This window comes from Prinia subflava, chromosome 1, assembly GCF_021018805.1.
Source record: "Prinia subflava isolate CZ2003 ecotype Zambia chromosome 1, Cam_Psub_1.2, whole genome shotgun sequence".
In the NCBI taxonomy this organism is placed as follows: domain Eukaryota; kingdom Metazoa; phylum Chordata; class Aves; order Passeriformes; family Cisticolidae; genus Prinia; species Prinia subflava.
The window spans coordinates 147,740,284-147,758,848 of record NC_086247.1 but is presented as its reverse complement, the minus strand read 5'-3'; the positions used below and the strand labels follow the sequence as shown (position 1 = coordinate 147,758,848).

General features: G+C 44.0%; 1 protein-coding gene across 4 annotated transcripts in view; it reads right to left on the bottom strand.

Annotated features, from left to right (window-relative positions):
- The window catches only part of PRKAG2 (protein kinase AMP-activated non-catalytic subunit gamma 2), a 211,369-nt gene that overhangs the window by 116,895 nt on the left and 75,909 nt on the right, over positions 1 to 18,565 (bottom strand). For all 4 annotated transcript variants that reach the window (XM_063416251.1, XM_063416278.1, XM_063416259.1 and 1 more), the window contains exon 3: positions 17,252 to 17,531. In XM_063416251.1, coding sequence (XP_063272321.1) covers positions 17,252 to 17,531 — 280 coding nt within the window. The remainder of the gene's footprint in view (positions 1 to 17,251; positions 17,532 to 18,565) is intronic.

Here is an 18,565-nt window from a genome sequence, read left to right as displayed (position 1 = left end):
ATTGAACAAGATTCCTTCCCCAGTGCACAGCAAGTATCTGTGTCCAAGGCAGAGGATAGGAAACTTTGGGGAAGCAAAGTGCCAGGTTTAGAGAGAAACACAAGTTCCTAGGCATGAACCCATCCCAGGATTTTCCCTGAGAATTTTTGCAAGATGTGCATGTGCTGTGTGCTGCTGAGCCTCGCATCTGCTGGACGGACAAGAAAGTAATTTCTAGGAATGTCAGTGATGTCAGGCATTTGTTTTTTTTAATGTGGCCATAAAGTGGCAAAAGCTGTCAGCGGCACTGGCAGTAGCTTAATAAAAAATGTTGACGTTGCCTGGATACTGAGTCCTGCTCCAGCCTTGGATTTGCCTGCGTGTCTGCCTTTGACAGAAGTAACTCCTTGGGATTTTAGGTTTTCTTTAATATTTTGAGATCCGTGCACATATCTCTCCTTATTCAGATCCCTCCTTCTCTCTCTTCTCCCACTTTTGGGCTTTGTCAAATGCAAACTAATTCCTCAACCATAGTGAAGCCATAAATAAGAAGTCATAAAAATATTTTTGCTAGCCTTTTTTTTTTTTACAACAGGTTAATCCTTTCAGTTATATAAATACTTTACAAAATAGCATGGCAAAAGTATATGAGAATCTGTTGATGTGATTAAGACTTGGCTTCTTTTTTCCCTGTGACAGTATTTCATGCCCTGCATTTGCCACTGCTGAGATTTGCTCAGCTGTCTCTCCGTGACCTCCAAAGCAGAAGGCAGCAGGATTTAACATTGCTTTTCATGGAATACTTACAGTAAATCACTACTGGTGGGTATCCATGGAGTCTTGGGAAAAAAAGAGCATTATTAAGTACCTGCTAATTTTTTGTTACAGTGGATGGATTCCAGGTTTTCACTGATGGCAAAAATCCAGCTACTCCAAAGGGAAGTGAATTTTCCCCAGTCTTTCCCTTTATTGCTGTTCTGTTCCCAATCTGATTTGTGCTTTAGTGTTTGAGGGAAAGAGTTCTGGATGCCATTTAATGAAGTACTGCAGTGTTTTATTATCCTTTATGGTAAAGAATTTGGAAGGACTTTAGAGAGCTTCATGCAGAGACAGAAACAGGACCAAAGTGGATATACAAAATACAGCACTAAACTCCTCTTCCTGGCAGCTAGATGACAGAGAAGTAAAAAACATCCACTGCAGACAATTTTTCCAGTCTGGTCCCTGACATGGTTCCCAAGTGAGGAATGATGTGCAGTTATCCCAGTGCTCCACAGCAGCAGATTTCACCATCCTGCAGGGTTATTTTCCAAAGGAAATTATGCGCTGTTCAGATACTTTGTTGAGTGTCACTTGTTTTATTTATCTAATTATGTCACAGGATTTGAATAAGCAAGCAGGTCTTTCAGCAATGCCACCCCAAACATCAGGTCCTTATTCCTGCAGAGTCCTTCTGCCCTGGGGACTCAGTTTAGCCATGCTGAAGCAAAGGGCATACTCTCCTTCCTCTTCCAGTTCCTCATCAAAAAAATCCATATACTTTAACACTAAACATCATGACTGCATCATCTCAAAAGGGTAAATAAAGCTCGAATGCAACAAGAACAGGTACCACAATCTCATAACTCTTCCCAGCTGATGCCAAGCACAAAGCAGTGTGAACACGTGAGGTTCATCAATTCAATGTAATCCTGTTTTCCCCCTCATTACAGTGGTAGCAGACATGAGATTCTGGACACTGTCAACTTCAGCAGCTCTGTGGGGAGGAGAAGACACTTTCCTGTTGTAGCACTCGAAATCCTAAAATTTAAGCACTGGCAAAAAAATTTATTCGGAAAACCTTGACGTTGACAAAAAACAGAGGAAACCTAGATGCAGAAACAAGCCCTGAAAATTATGTCTCTTCTTCTCAGCTTTAGAACTGAAATGGACAAAATAAAAGGCAGAGGAAAGAAAGGTAGAGATAATTCAACAGGCTCGTTCTGGGGTGATGCTTTTTGCTGTTGCCTTCACCAAGTCTGATGTTGGTGGAACCATCAGAGCACTTGGATGTGTTTGAAGATGCAGAAGTCAGTGCATGGAGGCAGTGCCAGGATGCACCCACTGAACACAAACTCGTGCACAAGAAAAGCCTTCTCCCACTGCACACCTCTTCTTAAATACAAAATGCAATAAAGGAGTGAAAATGATGGTGTGAGTCCTGATAATCACGCTCTCCAATTCTCTCTTCCAAGCTCAGGTGAGACTCCCAGCCCAGCCCAGGGCAGCTGGATCCTCTCTTGTCTCTCTCAGCTAAACCAGAGCTGAGTATGGCTAAAGCCCTGGCACCATTGCTGTAGATCTGTTGGCATTCCCCCTTCCTGAGTTTGTAGCTGGGCTCTCCAGGAAGCAGCTGCATGCCCTGGATATGTTTCCCATTCTGCAGCACAGATTTTTTACACATTCTGCTTTGTAAACTCCTCCACTGACAATGTTCACTGTCTCCATATCCCAGCTTTCCAAACAGAGGGGCTGTAGGGGCTTTCTGTGATAGCCCCTGTGGCTTCCAGCTGCCCCAAAGAAAGCTCCACACACTCTGCCTCAAAGCTCATCTCAAAATGATGGGTGACTTTAGCAGCAGCATGACTTCTGGCCAGCCCTCAGCAGCAGCTGGGTTGACTTTAATGCCATTTAATTGCAGTGACATGTCTTTAGTAACAAAACCCATGCCAAGAAACCGTGGTTGGAACAAGAGCGGACCTAAGGCCAGTTTGCAAGGGGTTTTCAATCCCCTCTTCTCTAAGCTGTGGCTTCCTGGGTGCTGCACAGCCTCTCCTGAGGGTCACTGAGGGGACTGCAGCCACCCACAGCTTCTCCAGCTGCTGGCACAGCCACACATCATGAGGAGCCTTACCCCAAATGTCACCTTCTGGAGGAGCCATCTGCTCCTCCAGCACCATTCTCTGAGGCTGGGGATGATCCCAAGGTAGCCACCATCCTTGAGTGCGAGTCTTTCTCCCTTTACAAAAATATTTGAGATTTCAACTCTCTTCACCACCCCTAAACTCTGTGGTTAATGAAAAAATAACACATCAGCATGGGGCAGAACCCTTCTGATGACATCTCCCTTACACAGAAGCTCCACACACACCCCTAGACCACTCCAAAATCAGGAGAGCCTTCTCTTTCAGGATTTATCTGGCAGCATGGATATGTGTGGCTATTGCTACATGGAGATGTTCCATATAACATGCAGAAATATGACATGTTAATCTTCTTATTTGCATTTTCATAGTCTAGTGTTTTTCACACATTCTTCACTCCAATGGCCTGGATAATATCAGAGCATAAGTCCTCTTTGCTTAAGCAAACTTCAAGGGAATGTGGCCTATCACAAAGGAATCCCAAAGGCATGGCTACTTTTTATGTACATCAAAAAAATTGAGAAAAATGCTAAATCTCAGCTTCTTTTTTGGTCTTTGTTTCTGCAACAAACAAGGAAAAAAAGAAAAATGTTCTTAACATCTGCAACAAAGCCCAAATCTGTCACTCCACAGCCATGGCTTTGGCCATTTCTCTAAATTTAGAACATCTCTCCCTACCTGTCTTCCCTTGCCACTAGTAAGAATTTGCTGATAATCCACCCATTTTTCTGCAGACTGAGCTTCTGATCCAACAAAATCTAGACAGATGTACAAATGGGTTTGCACTAATCCCCACCATTTGTTTAAAAGATTTCTGTGAACACCAGCAAACACATAAGATTGTCAGATCAGCAATACTCCTCATTACTTACTATTTATCCCTTTGATTGCGTTAGAAGTAAGGGGTTTCCTCTGGCTTTTAAGGATAAAACCCAACATTTAGATCCCCATGTAGGAAACTATTGCTTATTGTTCACCACCTTCACAGGGGGAGTAGCAAATATTGCTTAAATTAGCCAAAATATTTCTAGTTTTTTGGTTTGGTTTGGTGGTTTGGGGAGGGTTTTTTGTTTGTTTGGGGTTTTGGTTTTGCTTGTTTTGTTTTTATTTGTTTTGTTTTAAGGAGGTCTTTGCTTTTTTCTTCAGATCAACTGACTTAGATGGCTCAGCAATAATTTACTATTAATTTCAGGCACCCAAGTCTGGAAATTGTTCCACTGGGTTCAGAGCCCAATGATCAAATCTTCCCCCATGTCACTGTGAAAAAGTCAGACGTAGTAAATCCAATTTATTTAAATGCACATAAAGAGCAAAATTTGATCTTCACAGAGGTAGAAACACGTTTTACCCAGCTTTGCTGCAAGAAGCAATACTTCTTCCTAAAGATGGAAAAACTCAGCTGACCCCTCACTCATTTTTGAGGTTCACTCCTGAACAAGTTTAGGCTGGTGCTGCCTTGCTGAGGATTCCTTTACCAAAAGCCCATTTCTATTAGCTGGTTACTTGTTTCAGCTGCCACTGGTGCTTCTTGTCTTTCAGAAATCCTTCAAGGTGCACGGGACATGGCCAAACTCACCCCTTCTCTACCACACACAAAGGAGGCAGCACTAATATAGGTGTTAAACAGAATAAATCACTCAGGCACTATTTGACACCCATAGCTGCTATTGCTCCTGTATTGAGCATTAGCTCAGGTGAAATTCTTTCACCTTTCCCCCAGAAGGTCTTGACCTTTGTGGAGTTTAGATATGCACCTCTATTTTGCACAGATTAAAGCCAGTTTTGGCCTCTGGATGCTCAATGTGAAAGAGGAATTGAAGCAGAGGCTTTACTGCAAACAGCATCATCATATTGGAGCTATGGCCAAGTGCACTTCTGTCACCACGAAACAGCTTCATGGAAATACTGTGAACATGAAGAGCTGTGGAAACCTTATCCTGAGGTTAAGCAAACAAATCTGACACCAGACCTTGTGCCCAGCTCAGGCAGTCAGTGAAGCAGATACACTCACAGTGACCCTGAAGTGAAATGCTCTGTACTCCCAAATAACAGTGTTTGTTGAAGAGTATTTGATTAATGGCTTACCCCACGTGTGTGTAGGCTGTAAAAAACCCAGCCAAAAATTAATTAATTATGGTCCATGCATTTATCAACGCAATTAAATGTCTGCCTTGATATGGAGTGTCATATCCTGACCTGAGGGCAATGTCAAACTCCACTGGGATGAGGGGAGGAGAGGCTGATTTCCTGAACGACTGCTGAAATTACAGTTTGGAGAGAGGGATGCTTTTAGTCCCTGATGTTTTAATTGGTTTGGAAATGGGGGAAAAAAAAAAAAAAAAGGCAGCAAAACAAAACAACAGCAAGTACAGTCAAAGGTTCTCAGCTCAAAACCTAAGCCAAGGCATTTCCAGGCAGGCCAGGCAATCCCCACAAGAAGGAGAAGCAGGGGGATGCCCACAGGAGGGCACCTGCGTTTCACAGCGCTGCAGGAGCTGCCGGGGAGGTGCAGTCCAGGCTGGCACTGTGTGGCACCGTGTGGCACTGTGTGGCACTGTGTGGCTCTGTGTGGCACTGTGTGGCACTGTGTGGCACTGTGTGGCACTGTGTGGCACCGTGTGGCACTGTGTGGCACTGTGTGGCACTGTGTGGCACAGCGTGGCATTGTGTGGCACCGTGTGGCACTGTGTGGCACTGTGGCACTGTGTGGCACTGTGTGGCACTGTGTGGCACTGTGTGGCACTGTGTGGCACAGCGTGGCATTGTGTGGCACCGTGTGGCACTGTGTGGCACTGTGGCACTGTGTGGCACTGTGTGGCACTGTGTGGCACTGTGTGGCTCTGTGTGGCTCTGTGTGGCACTGTGTGGCTCTGTGTGGCTCTGTGTGGCTCTGTGTGGCACTGTGTGGCTCTGTGTGGCTCTGTGTGGCACTGTGCGGCATTGTGTGGCACTGTGTGGCACTATGTAGCATTGTGTGGCACCGTGTGGCACTGTGTGGCACCGTGTGGCATTGTGTGGCACTGTGTGACACTGTGTGGCATTGTGTGGCACCGTGTGGCACCGTGTGGCACCGTGTGGCAATGTGTGGCACCGTGTGGCACCGTGTGGCACTGTGTGGCTCTGTGTGGCTCTGTGTGGCACCGTGTGGCACTGTGTGGCACTGTGTGGCACAGTGTGGCACTGTGTGGCACTGTGTGGCACTGTGTGGCTCTGTGTGGCACAGTGTGGCACTGTGTGGCACTGTGTGGCTCTGTGTGGCACTGTGTGGCACTGTGTGGCTCTGTGTGGCACCGTGTGGCACTGTGTGGCACTGTGTGGCTCTGTGTGGCACAGTGTGGCACTGTGTGGCACCGTGTGGCACTGTGTGGCACTGTGTGGCACCGTGTAGCACTGTGTGGCACTGTGTGGCACTGTGTGGCACTCTGTGGCACCGTGTGGCACCGTGTGGCACCGTGTGGCACCGTGTGGCTCTGTGTGGCACTGTGTGGCACTGTGTGGCACTGTGTGGCACCGTGTGGCACCGTGTGGCACAGCTGCTCCCACGCTGCTGTCACCGCAGCCCCGTGTCACAGTGTCACACGCCCACACAGGGCTCCCAACCCTGCACACACTGCTGAGAGTGCAAACAGCAGGAGATGCTGCGAGGGGCAAACTACAAAGGAACCCAGCACAGCTGCCAAGCAGTCAAGTGTGCTTACAGGAAACCTAAAACAAGCTTCAAAATGATTTCACTGAAGGGCTGAGGTGCTTTGATGGTTGATCATCAAAAGCTCTGAGTGCTTGTTTCACAGATCAACTACACACATTAATATTTTCATCATCTAAGACAAGAATTTTTTTTTTTTAGATACAGAAGAATGTTTAAATACTCTGTGAACTGCAAAAGAAAAGGGCACAACAGTTTAACATATAAACATATTGAGTTTATATGGAAAAAACTCCAAACGAACAACAAATCAGAACCCATCTACAACCTTTTTTTTGCTTGGTTGGCTGGTTTTGTTGTTGGTTGGTTGGTTTGGGGTTTTTTTTGGTTTTTTGTTGTTTTGGGGTGGGGTTTTTTGTTTGGTTTTTTTGGTGTTTTTTTGGGCTTTGTTTTGGTTTTTTGTTTTTGTGTGTTTTGGGGGTTTTTTGGGGGGTTTTTTGTTGTTTGTTTGTTTTTTGTTTGGTTTTTTGGGTTTTTTGGTGGTTTGTTTTGTTTTGTTTTTTTTGTTTGTTTGTTTGGTTTTTTTTTTGGTTGGTTGGTTGGGGTTTTTTGTTTTGTTTTGTTTTTTTGTTTTGGTTTGGTTTTTTTGCTTGTTTTGTTTTGTTTTGTTTTAAAACTAAAATAAGAAAACTTGGATTTCATTAACACTTGGTGCCCTTTCTAGAACCAGCCCTCCCTGGTGGGAGGGTGGTTGAGTCTACTGATCCATCTTAGAGATCCAAGCATAGGGACCTTTGTAAGCTCTCTGCTGGATGTGGGGTTGTCATTTAGCTGTCATCACTGCTGGTTTTAGGGCTGCCACAAATAAGTGAATTTCTGGCATTTGGATCTTCCAGCAATGCTCTGTAGATGCACTGGTTTAGCTGTTCAGCTGGATAATTAATTCTAATAGCTAAGCAGACCAAAGGGGAAGCACTGTGTGAGAACACCAATTACAGGTTATTGCCAGAGATGGATAATCAGAGATGACTCTACTGACTAAAACCTTCCCTTCAGAAAATTTTCAATTCAAGGCATTACTCTCAAAATCACATTCACCACAACATTTTTGCTTACTCCAGCTTCACACTGTACCCCCACAAATCCTCTCTCCCTGCCCCATCCTTTGCACTTTTTTTTTTGTGGAGCATCCACACACACCCACTTAGCAGCACAAACCATTTCCTACAACACTGGCACAGCACAGAGAGGGAAAATCACAAAAAGGTGCAAAATTTGGGGAGCATGGACCTCTGGCTAACATGTGAGTGCCTGTGAGTAACAAAATGCTTTTATAAACCTGAACTGGGTCCTTTGCACAGTGTTTATTCAGTATGTCCCACACTGTGCCAGGGAAGCTTGTCAGAAGTTTTGATGGATTATCAAATAGAATTATTGAAAGGTTCAGATGGATGGGAATTGTTCATAGATCACTGTCCAAAAATTAGACCCAAGAACTGTTTTCTGACACGAGTAGAAGACTTTGGCTGTCATTTTAAACTAAGAACATGATTTCTAGCCTTCTCCAGCTGGTGTGTTTATTATTCTACTCACAATAAACCTCAACTCAATTAACTCACTGGGCTAGAAAATCCTAAACTAATTAATTTTAAAAAGTGGCATCTCTGCTCTCCTTGGCTTTGACAAAGGAAACATGAGCTCACTTTGGTCAAAGAGAAAGCAGCATGGAAAGATTCAGCTGTACTACACAGATTCAGGAGAACAGGAATTAGATCAATGATGTAGGTTGGAATTACACCATTTCCACAGCAGTTTCACCTCTGTCAAACTGCAAGGACAAAAGACTTCTTCCTAGAGCTCCTAATTCAGACTGATATTTATCTGACTTACTATGACAACGGGGAAAAAATCCTGAACCTGGCACCATGCAGAGCTTTATTCTTTTTATTGTTTTTCCGCATTTCCTTCTCCCAGTAAACAACCAACCTGCTTCTAAATTTAGTGTACAGATCAAATGGGCTAATGACAACTCCACTGCCAGATGATCACTACACAACTTGAAGGTGTTCCAGCCCCTGAGTGAACCCAAATAAATGATCCAGGTTCTCCCTGCCCAGCTCATGACTCTGCCAGTGGCTGCTGGAAGTGAGGAGTTGCTAAAGCAGCTGCTGGAGGCTCCTGTGATGGTTTAGACCAGCCCAGCTGTGACACTGCAGTGCCTGCCCATGGCTGCTTCCCATAAAATGGGAATGTTGCCTTCAGCTGGCTCTCTGGTCAATGGGAGAATGTACATGTGAAAGCAGCAAACAGATCTAGAAAACCTTGCAGGCAAGTAGCAGAGTCTGTGTGAAGTCTATAAAACCCTCTCAGTCAAATCACTGCTTATCAGCAGGGCTCTTCTTCAAGATGTTTTTGCAGCCTCAAAGGCTGAAAAAAGCAAAGGCTCATTTTCACAAAGTCCATAAATTGAGACACGATAGTGATCAGCTTCTTGCCCTATTGACTCTCACAATGCACAGTGATTTAACATCATTTTTATGGGGCTTATTTTATTTTTAAAATCAGACCAAGCTCAGTCATAACTCCCACTGACCCAAGAAGGGCTACATAAGAGCTGGCCTGAGCCTGGGATTTAACTGTATTTTACTGTAATTTTACTGTATTTTACCCACTACACACACTATATTCCTCAATCCAATTATTTTTCTGCCTTGTGATCTTCCATTACATATTTTTCCAAATCATCAAACCGTTTGAGTCATTATTTATCATATTTATTCAGCCCATTTTTGAGGCATTTTCCAAGCACTTTATCTAATAAGCTGAAAACTCATGATATCTGTAAAACTTGGATCTGATACTTTAAGTCATTATTACTCCTCCAGACTCCAACCACAAAGTAAAATATCTTGGATGCATGATGCTTTTTCAGTGGAATTATGACAAGCATTCACTTAGAACCAGGAGAAGCAAAGTACTTTTAAATGTGTGAACAAACCCACTAAAATAGGTAAGATTTCTCTAGCACTTATAAACAAAACTTGCTCAGGGACCAAATTCTGAAATGATTGCTCAAAATGGAAAATGGGCACATAACTATAATTGAAGGTCTGCCCCTACATATATTCTGAGATCTATAAAATACAGATAGTTAAATATAAACAGTTCACAATCACAAAAATTTCCCCTACAATTTATTTCCAAATGATTTCCTGTGATTAGACAGCTTAAAGGCAGCAAAGCACTCTCTTTAGCTTTACTATTGCTTATATTGCTGCCTTTGTGCAAAAGTCACCTGCACATCAGCAATGCCCTTCAGACAACTTTTATCAACAGACACAAAGAGGAGCAGCAGTTCTTCAGCCCTTGGAGATATTCAAACTGCAGTTTCTATTTCCTCTTTATGGCTGCAGCAGTCTCTAAAAGAGCAAATATAAAACTAAGGTCTTGTCCGTATATCACAAGAAATAATAATTTGGTTGTTATTAAAAAGTTTGGTTATTTGCAGTATGTTCTACAGCTGAAACTCCAGGAAAGAGCTAGAACATGGGAATGAATCTGGTCACAGATCTGTCCCATACCCTGAAAGTCAGAGACTGACAAAATTATTTTTTTTTTTAGTGACTGAACATAAATCATTAGGAATTTGAAGACAGTCCAAAAAATCTTTCTTGCCTAGACAGAGAGGGGAGAAATATAAAAGCATACTGGATGTACTCCCCCTACGCAGACAGCACTGACCATGAGGAACTAAGGTGAAAAGGGAAGCACATTGAAAGATATCCCCGAATAAATGAAGAACAATCACCATGGGCACGTTTTAACCAGACAAATCATCTGCTGCTGACAGCAGACATCAGTCACTGGCAGGAGAAAAGATGCTGAACGTGGCTGGTCTTTGGCCACATGTGCTGCAGCAGCTTAGCTGCAGCAGTGCTGACACATTTTGTCTGCAAAAAGTCATTTTTCTAGTGTAGATGAGACCAAAATGAACAGTGCTGGTCCCCTTGTCTGCCTCTGAGGGCAAAGCAAGCTTGAAAAAAAGGTGATTAGATGTCCTTGCACACCAGTACTGGAGAATAAAGCACGACAAACAGCTTTTCTCCTTTTCCAGGTTTTATGGGATGACTGTGGAAGAGTCTACATCATCCTTCCAAGGTGGATCTGGACTGAGGACCCCTGTTCTTCCCCAGCTTGCTCCCCTTGTCCTGTACAGCAGTCACAGCCACAAACCAAAGCTCCTCCTGCCCTTTGCCTCTGCGTGCCCCTGCCTGCCCGTTCAACACAGGGAAGAACTGGAAATGGAGCAGCCTCAGCAGTTCAGAGTCCTGGGGCAGGCTGGAACTGATGGGTGTCTGCAGCTGTGGTCTGAAGGCTGGGAGGCTCCAAGACCATGGGAGGAATATATTGATTTAGCAAAGAAAAAGCCAAATGTATCTTGCAGCAGCTGACATGAGGAAGGACACTCCATGGCATGGTGCCATTCTGCAGGAAAACCTTCCTGAAAGTAATGGTGGGAAATAGCTTGAGGAAAGGGAAGGTGAAATGTCTGTGCCCAGCAGCCAACCCTCCACAACAGCCTGTGCTGGGCTAAGCTCACTTCTTTGCAAGCTGGCACCTAAATACCACAAATAAAAAGTAAAATCTGGGGAGGGAAAGAACTTCAGTCTAATGCTTGAAGAAAAATTTTAGCAGAGATCAGCCACAATCCAAAGGCCTTTAATCTGGCAGCAGTGTGGCAGGGTTTTCCCAATTTCTTGCCTGGGTTACTGCAAATGAGAGCTACTTGCTCCATCTATGGGTAAAAATTAGTACAGTCATAGGCTTTTCTCACAGAGGGCATCATCCAACCACGAGATGTTCTACAAGAAAATAAATTAATAGAATGCATAAGGTAAATGAAAACCATTCTGCCTTGCTTCTCACAGTCTTTTGAAAAAAATACCATCTGGACCATTATTATGGGAGCACCAGGAATCCTCCTTATGGATTACTTTAGTTAATAGTATTGAATTTCAGGAGGAGAAAAAGTATTAAGAGGAAGCAGAACACTAAAACTTTATATTGAAAAACATTTCCGTTCTCAAGTGCAGTGAAAATTCTCCATGATTCAAATCTGACCACCAGCATCAAGATGTTTAAAAGTTGTGCAATTTTCAATTCAATGTTCCATAAGCAACTTTTAATTCTGAGCTAAATTTATCTCTTGATCCCATGCACCACAACCCAAAGCTTTAGGTCAATGGAAACCTTTTAATTGATTTCCTTTGCTGGTAAAACTGACAGCATCATTAATGTGTCATGAGTATTTCTGTTACTTGAACCAGTTGTTTCAGAAGGGGAAGCAGCACTGAAAATGCTCTGATGTCCTTCAAATGAGGCACTCAGACCCATCAGAAAAGCTACATTTTCATGACTTAAATTTCATCCAACCATCTACTTCTAATAAAATATTCAAGGTACTTGATTTTAGCCTGTCTGCAGGGGTAGCTCCCTGATTTCCACTTGGTGAACTAAAGCTGTTCTCATTTATTTGTACATGTTTTGGCTGTGCAGGGAGAGCTCATGCAAGAAAAGTGTCATCTGCATTGTGTTTCTTCCCAGTGCAGGTCATCCTCCTGTGTTTACTTTGGATCACCTCAGTGTGCTTTACTGAGAGGTGTCACTGCTTTCTCTTGGCATTGCACCTCTCACTGAAGTGACACACGTGGGAAGCACCTTCCCACTGCAGCCAGGACTCAACCATGGCTTGGAGCAGCAGGTCCCAACTTGTGCCTCATGAGAGCAGTTCATGCACTTTTGAGCCAGCCTAAAACAAACTGGGAAGGAGTTCCACAATGCCAATTTTGAAATCTCTTATCACAGCACCTCGAACTTCAACTTGCACCTCTTCACTCACCCCTTCCTCCTGCTGTCCCTGAAGAAAATCTGTGAAATCAGTGTCAGCCCTGTAGAAGCCTACTGCAGGCTAGAGGTCATACTAATGCACTCATATCCAATTAAAATGTAATTATTTTAATGTTCCATGGCTGCTCATGTGCCCACACTGCTGTTGGTGGTACTGAGCTGTACATCCTCAATTGTGCAGGATATTTTCCTGTTCTTAAATATGTTATTCCAGAGGTGCTACCACTGCTGCTGATGGACTCAGCCTTGTCCAGCACTGGCTCTGTTGGACATGGGGGAAGCTTCCAGCAGCTTCTCCCAGGAGCCACTCCTGTAGTCCCCCCCTACCAAAACCTGACCACAAAAATCCAGTGCAGTTACCAACGTTATTCTCACACTAAATCCAAAACACAGCACTGTACCAGCCACCAGAAGGAAAATTAACTCTATCCCAGCCAAAACCAGGAGGGCATCCACCCCTTATTCTGTGCTGTGATGTCATGCCCAGGTCCTACATTTTCCAATGCATCCCAATAAATCACAGTCACTTTTCCTTGTCCTTTGATGTACACACCCAGTGTTGGATTGTTGCAGGCTGAAGCCAGCTCTGGGTCCAGGTGCTGGAGCCAATCTCCACTTGCAGAAAGCACCTGGCAGCACTGAGGGGATGCATTTATCAAACACCACAGTACAGGGAACAGCACTAGAAAATCCTCTGCAGCACCCCAAAGCCAGGCTTAATTCACCCCCAACCCATATTCAGTTTTCAGCTGTCGGTCTAACAGTGCTGTTACAAAGAAATTCTCAGACAAAAAAGAACTGAAAAATTAAATAAATTTGATAATTAAATTTCACAGCACTTGCACAGAAACCCAGCATGCAAAGAGCTGTCTTGGATTTTTCTGCAGTGAACTTCTCAAAGTGAAGGGGCTGCACCAGTGGCCAAGCACACACCTCACCCAAAAAGGTCACAGCAGAGCCTCTCCCAGAGGGGCCTGAGGTGGGTTTGCTGCCAAGGTGGGATGCTGAATGTGAAGCCCCAGTTTACTGCTTTGAAGCTGCACTTATGAACTACCTGAAGTGGCTGGCAGCCAAGTACATGTTGTGAGAAGGTATTTTGTCTTTCAAGGCCAATCTTTTGTCAGATCAGAGCTGTGGGGTTATGACCAGATACTGAGCTGGGGTAACCAAAAGGAAGAGGCACCAAGATGAGCTCTTAGATATAGCTGAAACCAATGATAAAATACTGAAGAAGAGCAAAAGCTTTAAACTTCGAGCATGAAGTGGAAAATATTTTAAATTTCACATCTGCAAATCAATTTCCATTTCAACATTGTCCTACCCTAGCCCTTCCTAAACTGTGTATATTCAAAAGGCAAAATAACTTAGCTGGGAAAAGAGCAACTACATGGGAAAGCAAGCACTGTGAATACCACACATAGTCTTTAAAATGAAAACAAGCTAGGAAGAAGTTGCTTCCAAGAAAAACAAGGAATATGCGGAGTAACAGGTTAGTCTATGTTTTGAACAATGTGTGGGAGGAGGAAGTGGAGGGAAGATGGGGTATGTTATTTCAAACAAAGACTGCACCTACTTTCCCCCACATACTGCTCATGATGACGGGAAAGGAGTGCAGCACAGACTCCTTTCAGATAAGGTGGGGGACAAAAACAAACCCCAGGTCCCTGTGAGCTTTTATCTGATGCTTTTTTTTAATATATTTTTTTAATTGCTGATTGTGTGGATAAAACACAGATTTGCTATAAACCCAAAGGGAAGACTCCAGTACAAAGTTTCCCAGAAGAGCCACAGCTGGGAGGGACATCTGCAGATCTCTGGTCTGATCCCTGCTCAAAGCAACTTTAAACTGGGGTGCTCAGAGCCTAATCCAGTCCATTTATGAAAACCTGCCAGGGGAGCCATTTCACAGCCCCTCTGGACCCCTGTGCCACAGCAGCCCCTCCAAGAACATTTTTCCTACACATTCCTGGCATTTCCCTCACTGACCTCTGCACTTTTTCTGGGCATCCCTGAAGGGCCTGGCACTGTTGTCATAATCCCATTAGGACACTGCAGACAGCACAAAGGTCTTGTCCTCCCTTCTCTTCCTCCCCCTCCACCCAGTGCTGCAGCCCAGTGCACTGGCCCTTTACTGGACCAGTGTGTCCCCATCTTTCTTGTACTGGGAGCTCACAGCTGGACCCAGCACTGCTGGTGTCACTGGGGCCAAGCAGAGGGGCAGGATGACTTCCCTGGACCTGCTGGTGATCCTCAGAATGCAGTCCAGCACAGAGCTGATTCTCATTTTAATGCAATTAATCCAGCACCAGCAGGGATGTAAAGGCAGGCAAACAGAGCAAGTCCAGCTGATCTCAATGCACTCACAGTTTGAGAACTGATAAAACAACCTGAGTCCCATTCCCTTTTAACACACGTATCCCAAGCTGTTGGAGAAAATGGGATTTTAATCACATAGGTTGTGACAATTTTGAGCAGTGAAGCATTTAAGGACCTTTAGAAATGTGGAGCCACGTCCTGGTTTAGCTTCCTCAGAGCTCTCCAGCACAGCATCTCTGCAGAAGTGTGAGGTAGCTGGTCTGAGGAGTGTCTGAGAAGACTTGTCTCTCAGGAAATGCTGTTCAAGCCACAGAGACCTTGTTTTGAGTAGTACATAACTAATTAACTCACTGTTCTGTAGTACATGGGGTTACTCTATTTGCAAAGTAGCAGAATGCAGAAGTGTTGCTTGTAAAAATGTAATAATACAGAAGAAATGCTAACCCATACTTATCTGGAAGTTCTGAAAGGGTCTTGCTAAATAAAATCCTACCAAAGTTAATTAAATATTGTAAACTCCAAGAGTCTAATTCATTGCTGCCCTCTGTTTAGCACATTCTGAATAAAATTAGTAGTGAAGGGTAGGTGTCTACATTAGACTCACTGTAAGAGAGCTAAATGCTGTGAAAGCATGATAAGAAATGTTCTGTTTTGCAAAAAGCTGTGGAAAGAGAAGAGTTATCAATTTAAACACCAATTAAAATCAGCACACCCTTTCCAAGAGGCTGTCTCTCTTGCCTTAAGAACAAAAGACCCAAGCCCAGTGCAATTCCTGCAAGGCTCCCAGAGCAGCAGGGTCATGGATATTTTCTCTTGGCTCAAATATAGCATGGCCCCATTCCAAGCCTGTTCCTGAGGCAGGGATGTGACCTTATCAAAAGGATTTTGCTGACTCCTGGAAGATTCCTTTATTTAATATTCTGTTGTACCTAGCTAGGACTTAAATAGTGCTGGCTGCTTAGATAAGTTGATTACAAAGTCCCAGGATGGCTTTGCTCTGCAGCCTAAATTGCTGCTATTCATGCAGCAGAGAGCCCCTTCTCTGTGTACTCCATCAGCAGAATACAATATTTAAAGGCCATATTTAAACCTAGCAAGGAGAGCTTAAATGGATTTTAATTATTGTGGAGTTTTAATAAGAGGGGAGTGTAAAAATCATACTTGAACTTCAAGCAGGGATGAACAAATATCCTTGAATAGATGTTCACAGCCTTTTCTGAGTCCTTCAGAAACACTGACTCCTGCTTTCAATCTCCTGAGGGTGTTTTAGAGAGAGGCAAGGAGTGGAAAAGATACCATTTCAATGAACCTTCAGCAGTACTGATAAACAAAGAGAAAATTCCTGTGTGGGTTTGAATTGTTGTGTTCTTGTGCACAAGTCATTATGAAATGACTTGTTCTGATTAAAGCCAATGATTTTAAGAGAAATTCTGGTAAAGAAAAATTAGAAGGTCCCTCTCTACTATTTTAAATCACTGAAAACTATCAATACATTGCAGGAAACACATAGCCCAACAGAGATATATGCATGACCAATTCTGTACCTACATTGTCACAGAAGATTTGCCAACAATTTTTCATTATTCCCTCTGTTTCCAGACTGAAAACTCACTGTGATCTGAAAATCCAGCAAGCTATTACTCCTCTCTTTCCCCTGTAAATCTGCTTCTTTTCAACAGCCACTAAACCCTGATGCAGACCAGGTTTGGTTTGTTGACCAGCACTGGGAAACTTCATTCAGTAAGAAAGTTTTAAAATTGAAGCACACTCTCAACCCTGCTCATTTCTGAGTTCTAGCAGTGTGTTAATTACACACAGGCTGCTAAAAAGCTAAAATCTTTCCCCAATATAATTAATGTTATATTAATAATAATAACATTAATAAATATAATAATAATAATAATATGAAACTGCATATAGTAAGTGCTCTGAGCCAAGGGGTTTGCTCTGCCTTTCATATTCTTGCAGAATAGCTCAAATATCCCTTTAATGGTCATTTGACTGGAAACAAATATAATTTATTTCCATCCAGGAAAGGTCCCTTCCCCTTCCTACAAAAGGGCAAATAAATACCAATTAAAAAACACAGCTAAAATTCCCTTTGGGGTCTAGAGAACCTGTAACTCCTGGGTGACACCATGTGAGTGCCCACCTCCAGCACACATCCCAGGAATGTCTCCAGCTGTTCTCAAGTCCTGGCACTGACATCCAACCAGCCTCGGTGAAACCACCCAGAAAACTCCCACTAAGATGGACAAAGGATTTCTAATAAAGCACAGGAGTGTGATCTCCATCCTCAGCCCTGTGCAGGTGCCCATGGCCCTGCAGAAGCCACACCTAATGGCCAGCACGTCAGAAACCCCCAAGACACGGTCAGTGAAAGAGATAATGAACAATTAGCACATGCCTCATCTGCACTTACTTCACTACCGCAGGTAAAGAATGGGCCAAGCCCAGGGGTACCGTGTATCTTCCTGAAATAACATGAGCAATTTCTTACTTTTTCTTGATCTGGAGAAAAACTTGATGCCCCCAGGAGAGGTAGACGGGTTAGAACTGGGGGAAGACTCTTTGGAGGAGGACCTGAAGATCCCACTGAAGCTCATTCGGCGTGGGGAGCGTGGGGGAGACTCCTGGTAGGGGAAGGGGAACACTGTTTTGGGTGAGCCAGGACTGTGTTTGGATCTCACAGGGGCAGAAACGGGGCTGGAAGGTCGGTTCTGGAGCCCTTTTGAGAAAAGGCCTTTTGAAGGACTGCCGGCTGAGTAGCTTTCGTCCACCTGAGGAGGAGAGAAGAAGGAAGAAAAAAAAGAAAAATCTCCATTAATTCAGTTCAGTTCAGTTCAGGCCCCCAGGATCTCTGAACTTGTCTCAACAGAGCCAACCCTTGTTTGTTGGGGTGGGGGACTAGCCAGACCTCACCTTCCCCAGCAGCTGCCTCCACTGACAAGCAGGGGTGTGTGTGCCTCCCCTCTGGCCTCATGCTGCCCCTTGCTCCTAAAGACACCCTGAACTTCACAAAAACATTTCTAGGTGTGCCCACATTTTATTATCATACATATAATGCAGGAATTTGTCTGCTGCTTTTGTTTGTCACGCACCCCTCTTCCTTCCTTGGACAAATGAAAGCTGACTGGCAATGAATTTATTTAAGGCAATGAATGATCGTGGTTAAGGGAACACGGTGCCCCAAAGTCCTCCCCACAAATTTAAGCAGCCACCCACAGCACTTAAATGTCCCTGCCATGATGTGACTCAGCACAGCACACAAGTCCCCAGGTGCCTGACAGGCCTCCATGACGCCAGCCACAGCCACAACTGTGGGACTGCAACTCCTACCCCAAAAATAGAGGAACCATTTTAGAGTGATGACGCTCTCCTGCTAATTACCTGAGCTGGGATATGACCTTTCTAACAGCTGTATCCCTTTTGGGACCTGTGCTGCCTTTCCAGCAGTGTAAATATCTGTGCACAGCACAGCTCTGCACTGTGCAGGCTTGCCAAGCGAGGGGGAGAAAAGAACCCCAAAAAACAAACAAACAGAAAAAGGAACTAAGATTAAATTCTCCTCCCCATACGGTCAACAGAAGCTGACCCAAAATCTCTGTGGGATTTGCACGTGCCTGGGCTTTACAGAGAATTTAGTTCCTTCTGGAAGCACAGAGCAGTTCTGTGGTATAAGGCTGCTTTTTAATAATTTTTATTTAATTTTTATAAGGCTGCTGTTTTAGCTGGGGTCATTTCTCATGAATGAAGGGCTCTGTTCCTGGCAGAAGGCAGCAGTGGGTTTCAGGTCACCAGGGAATGCTTTAGC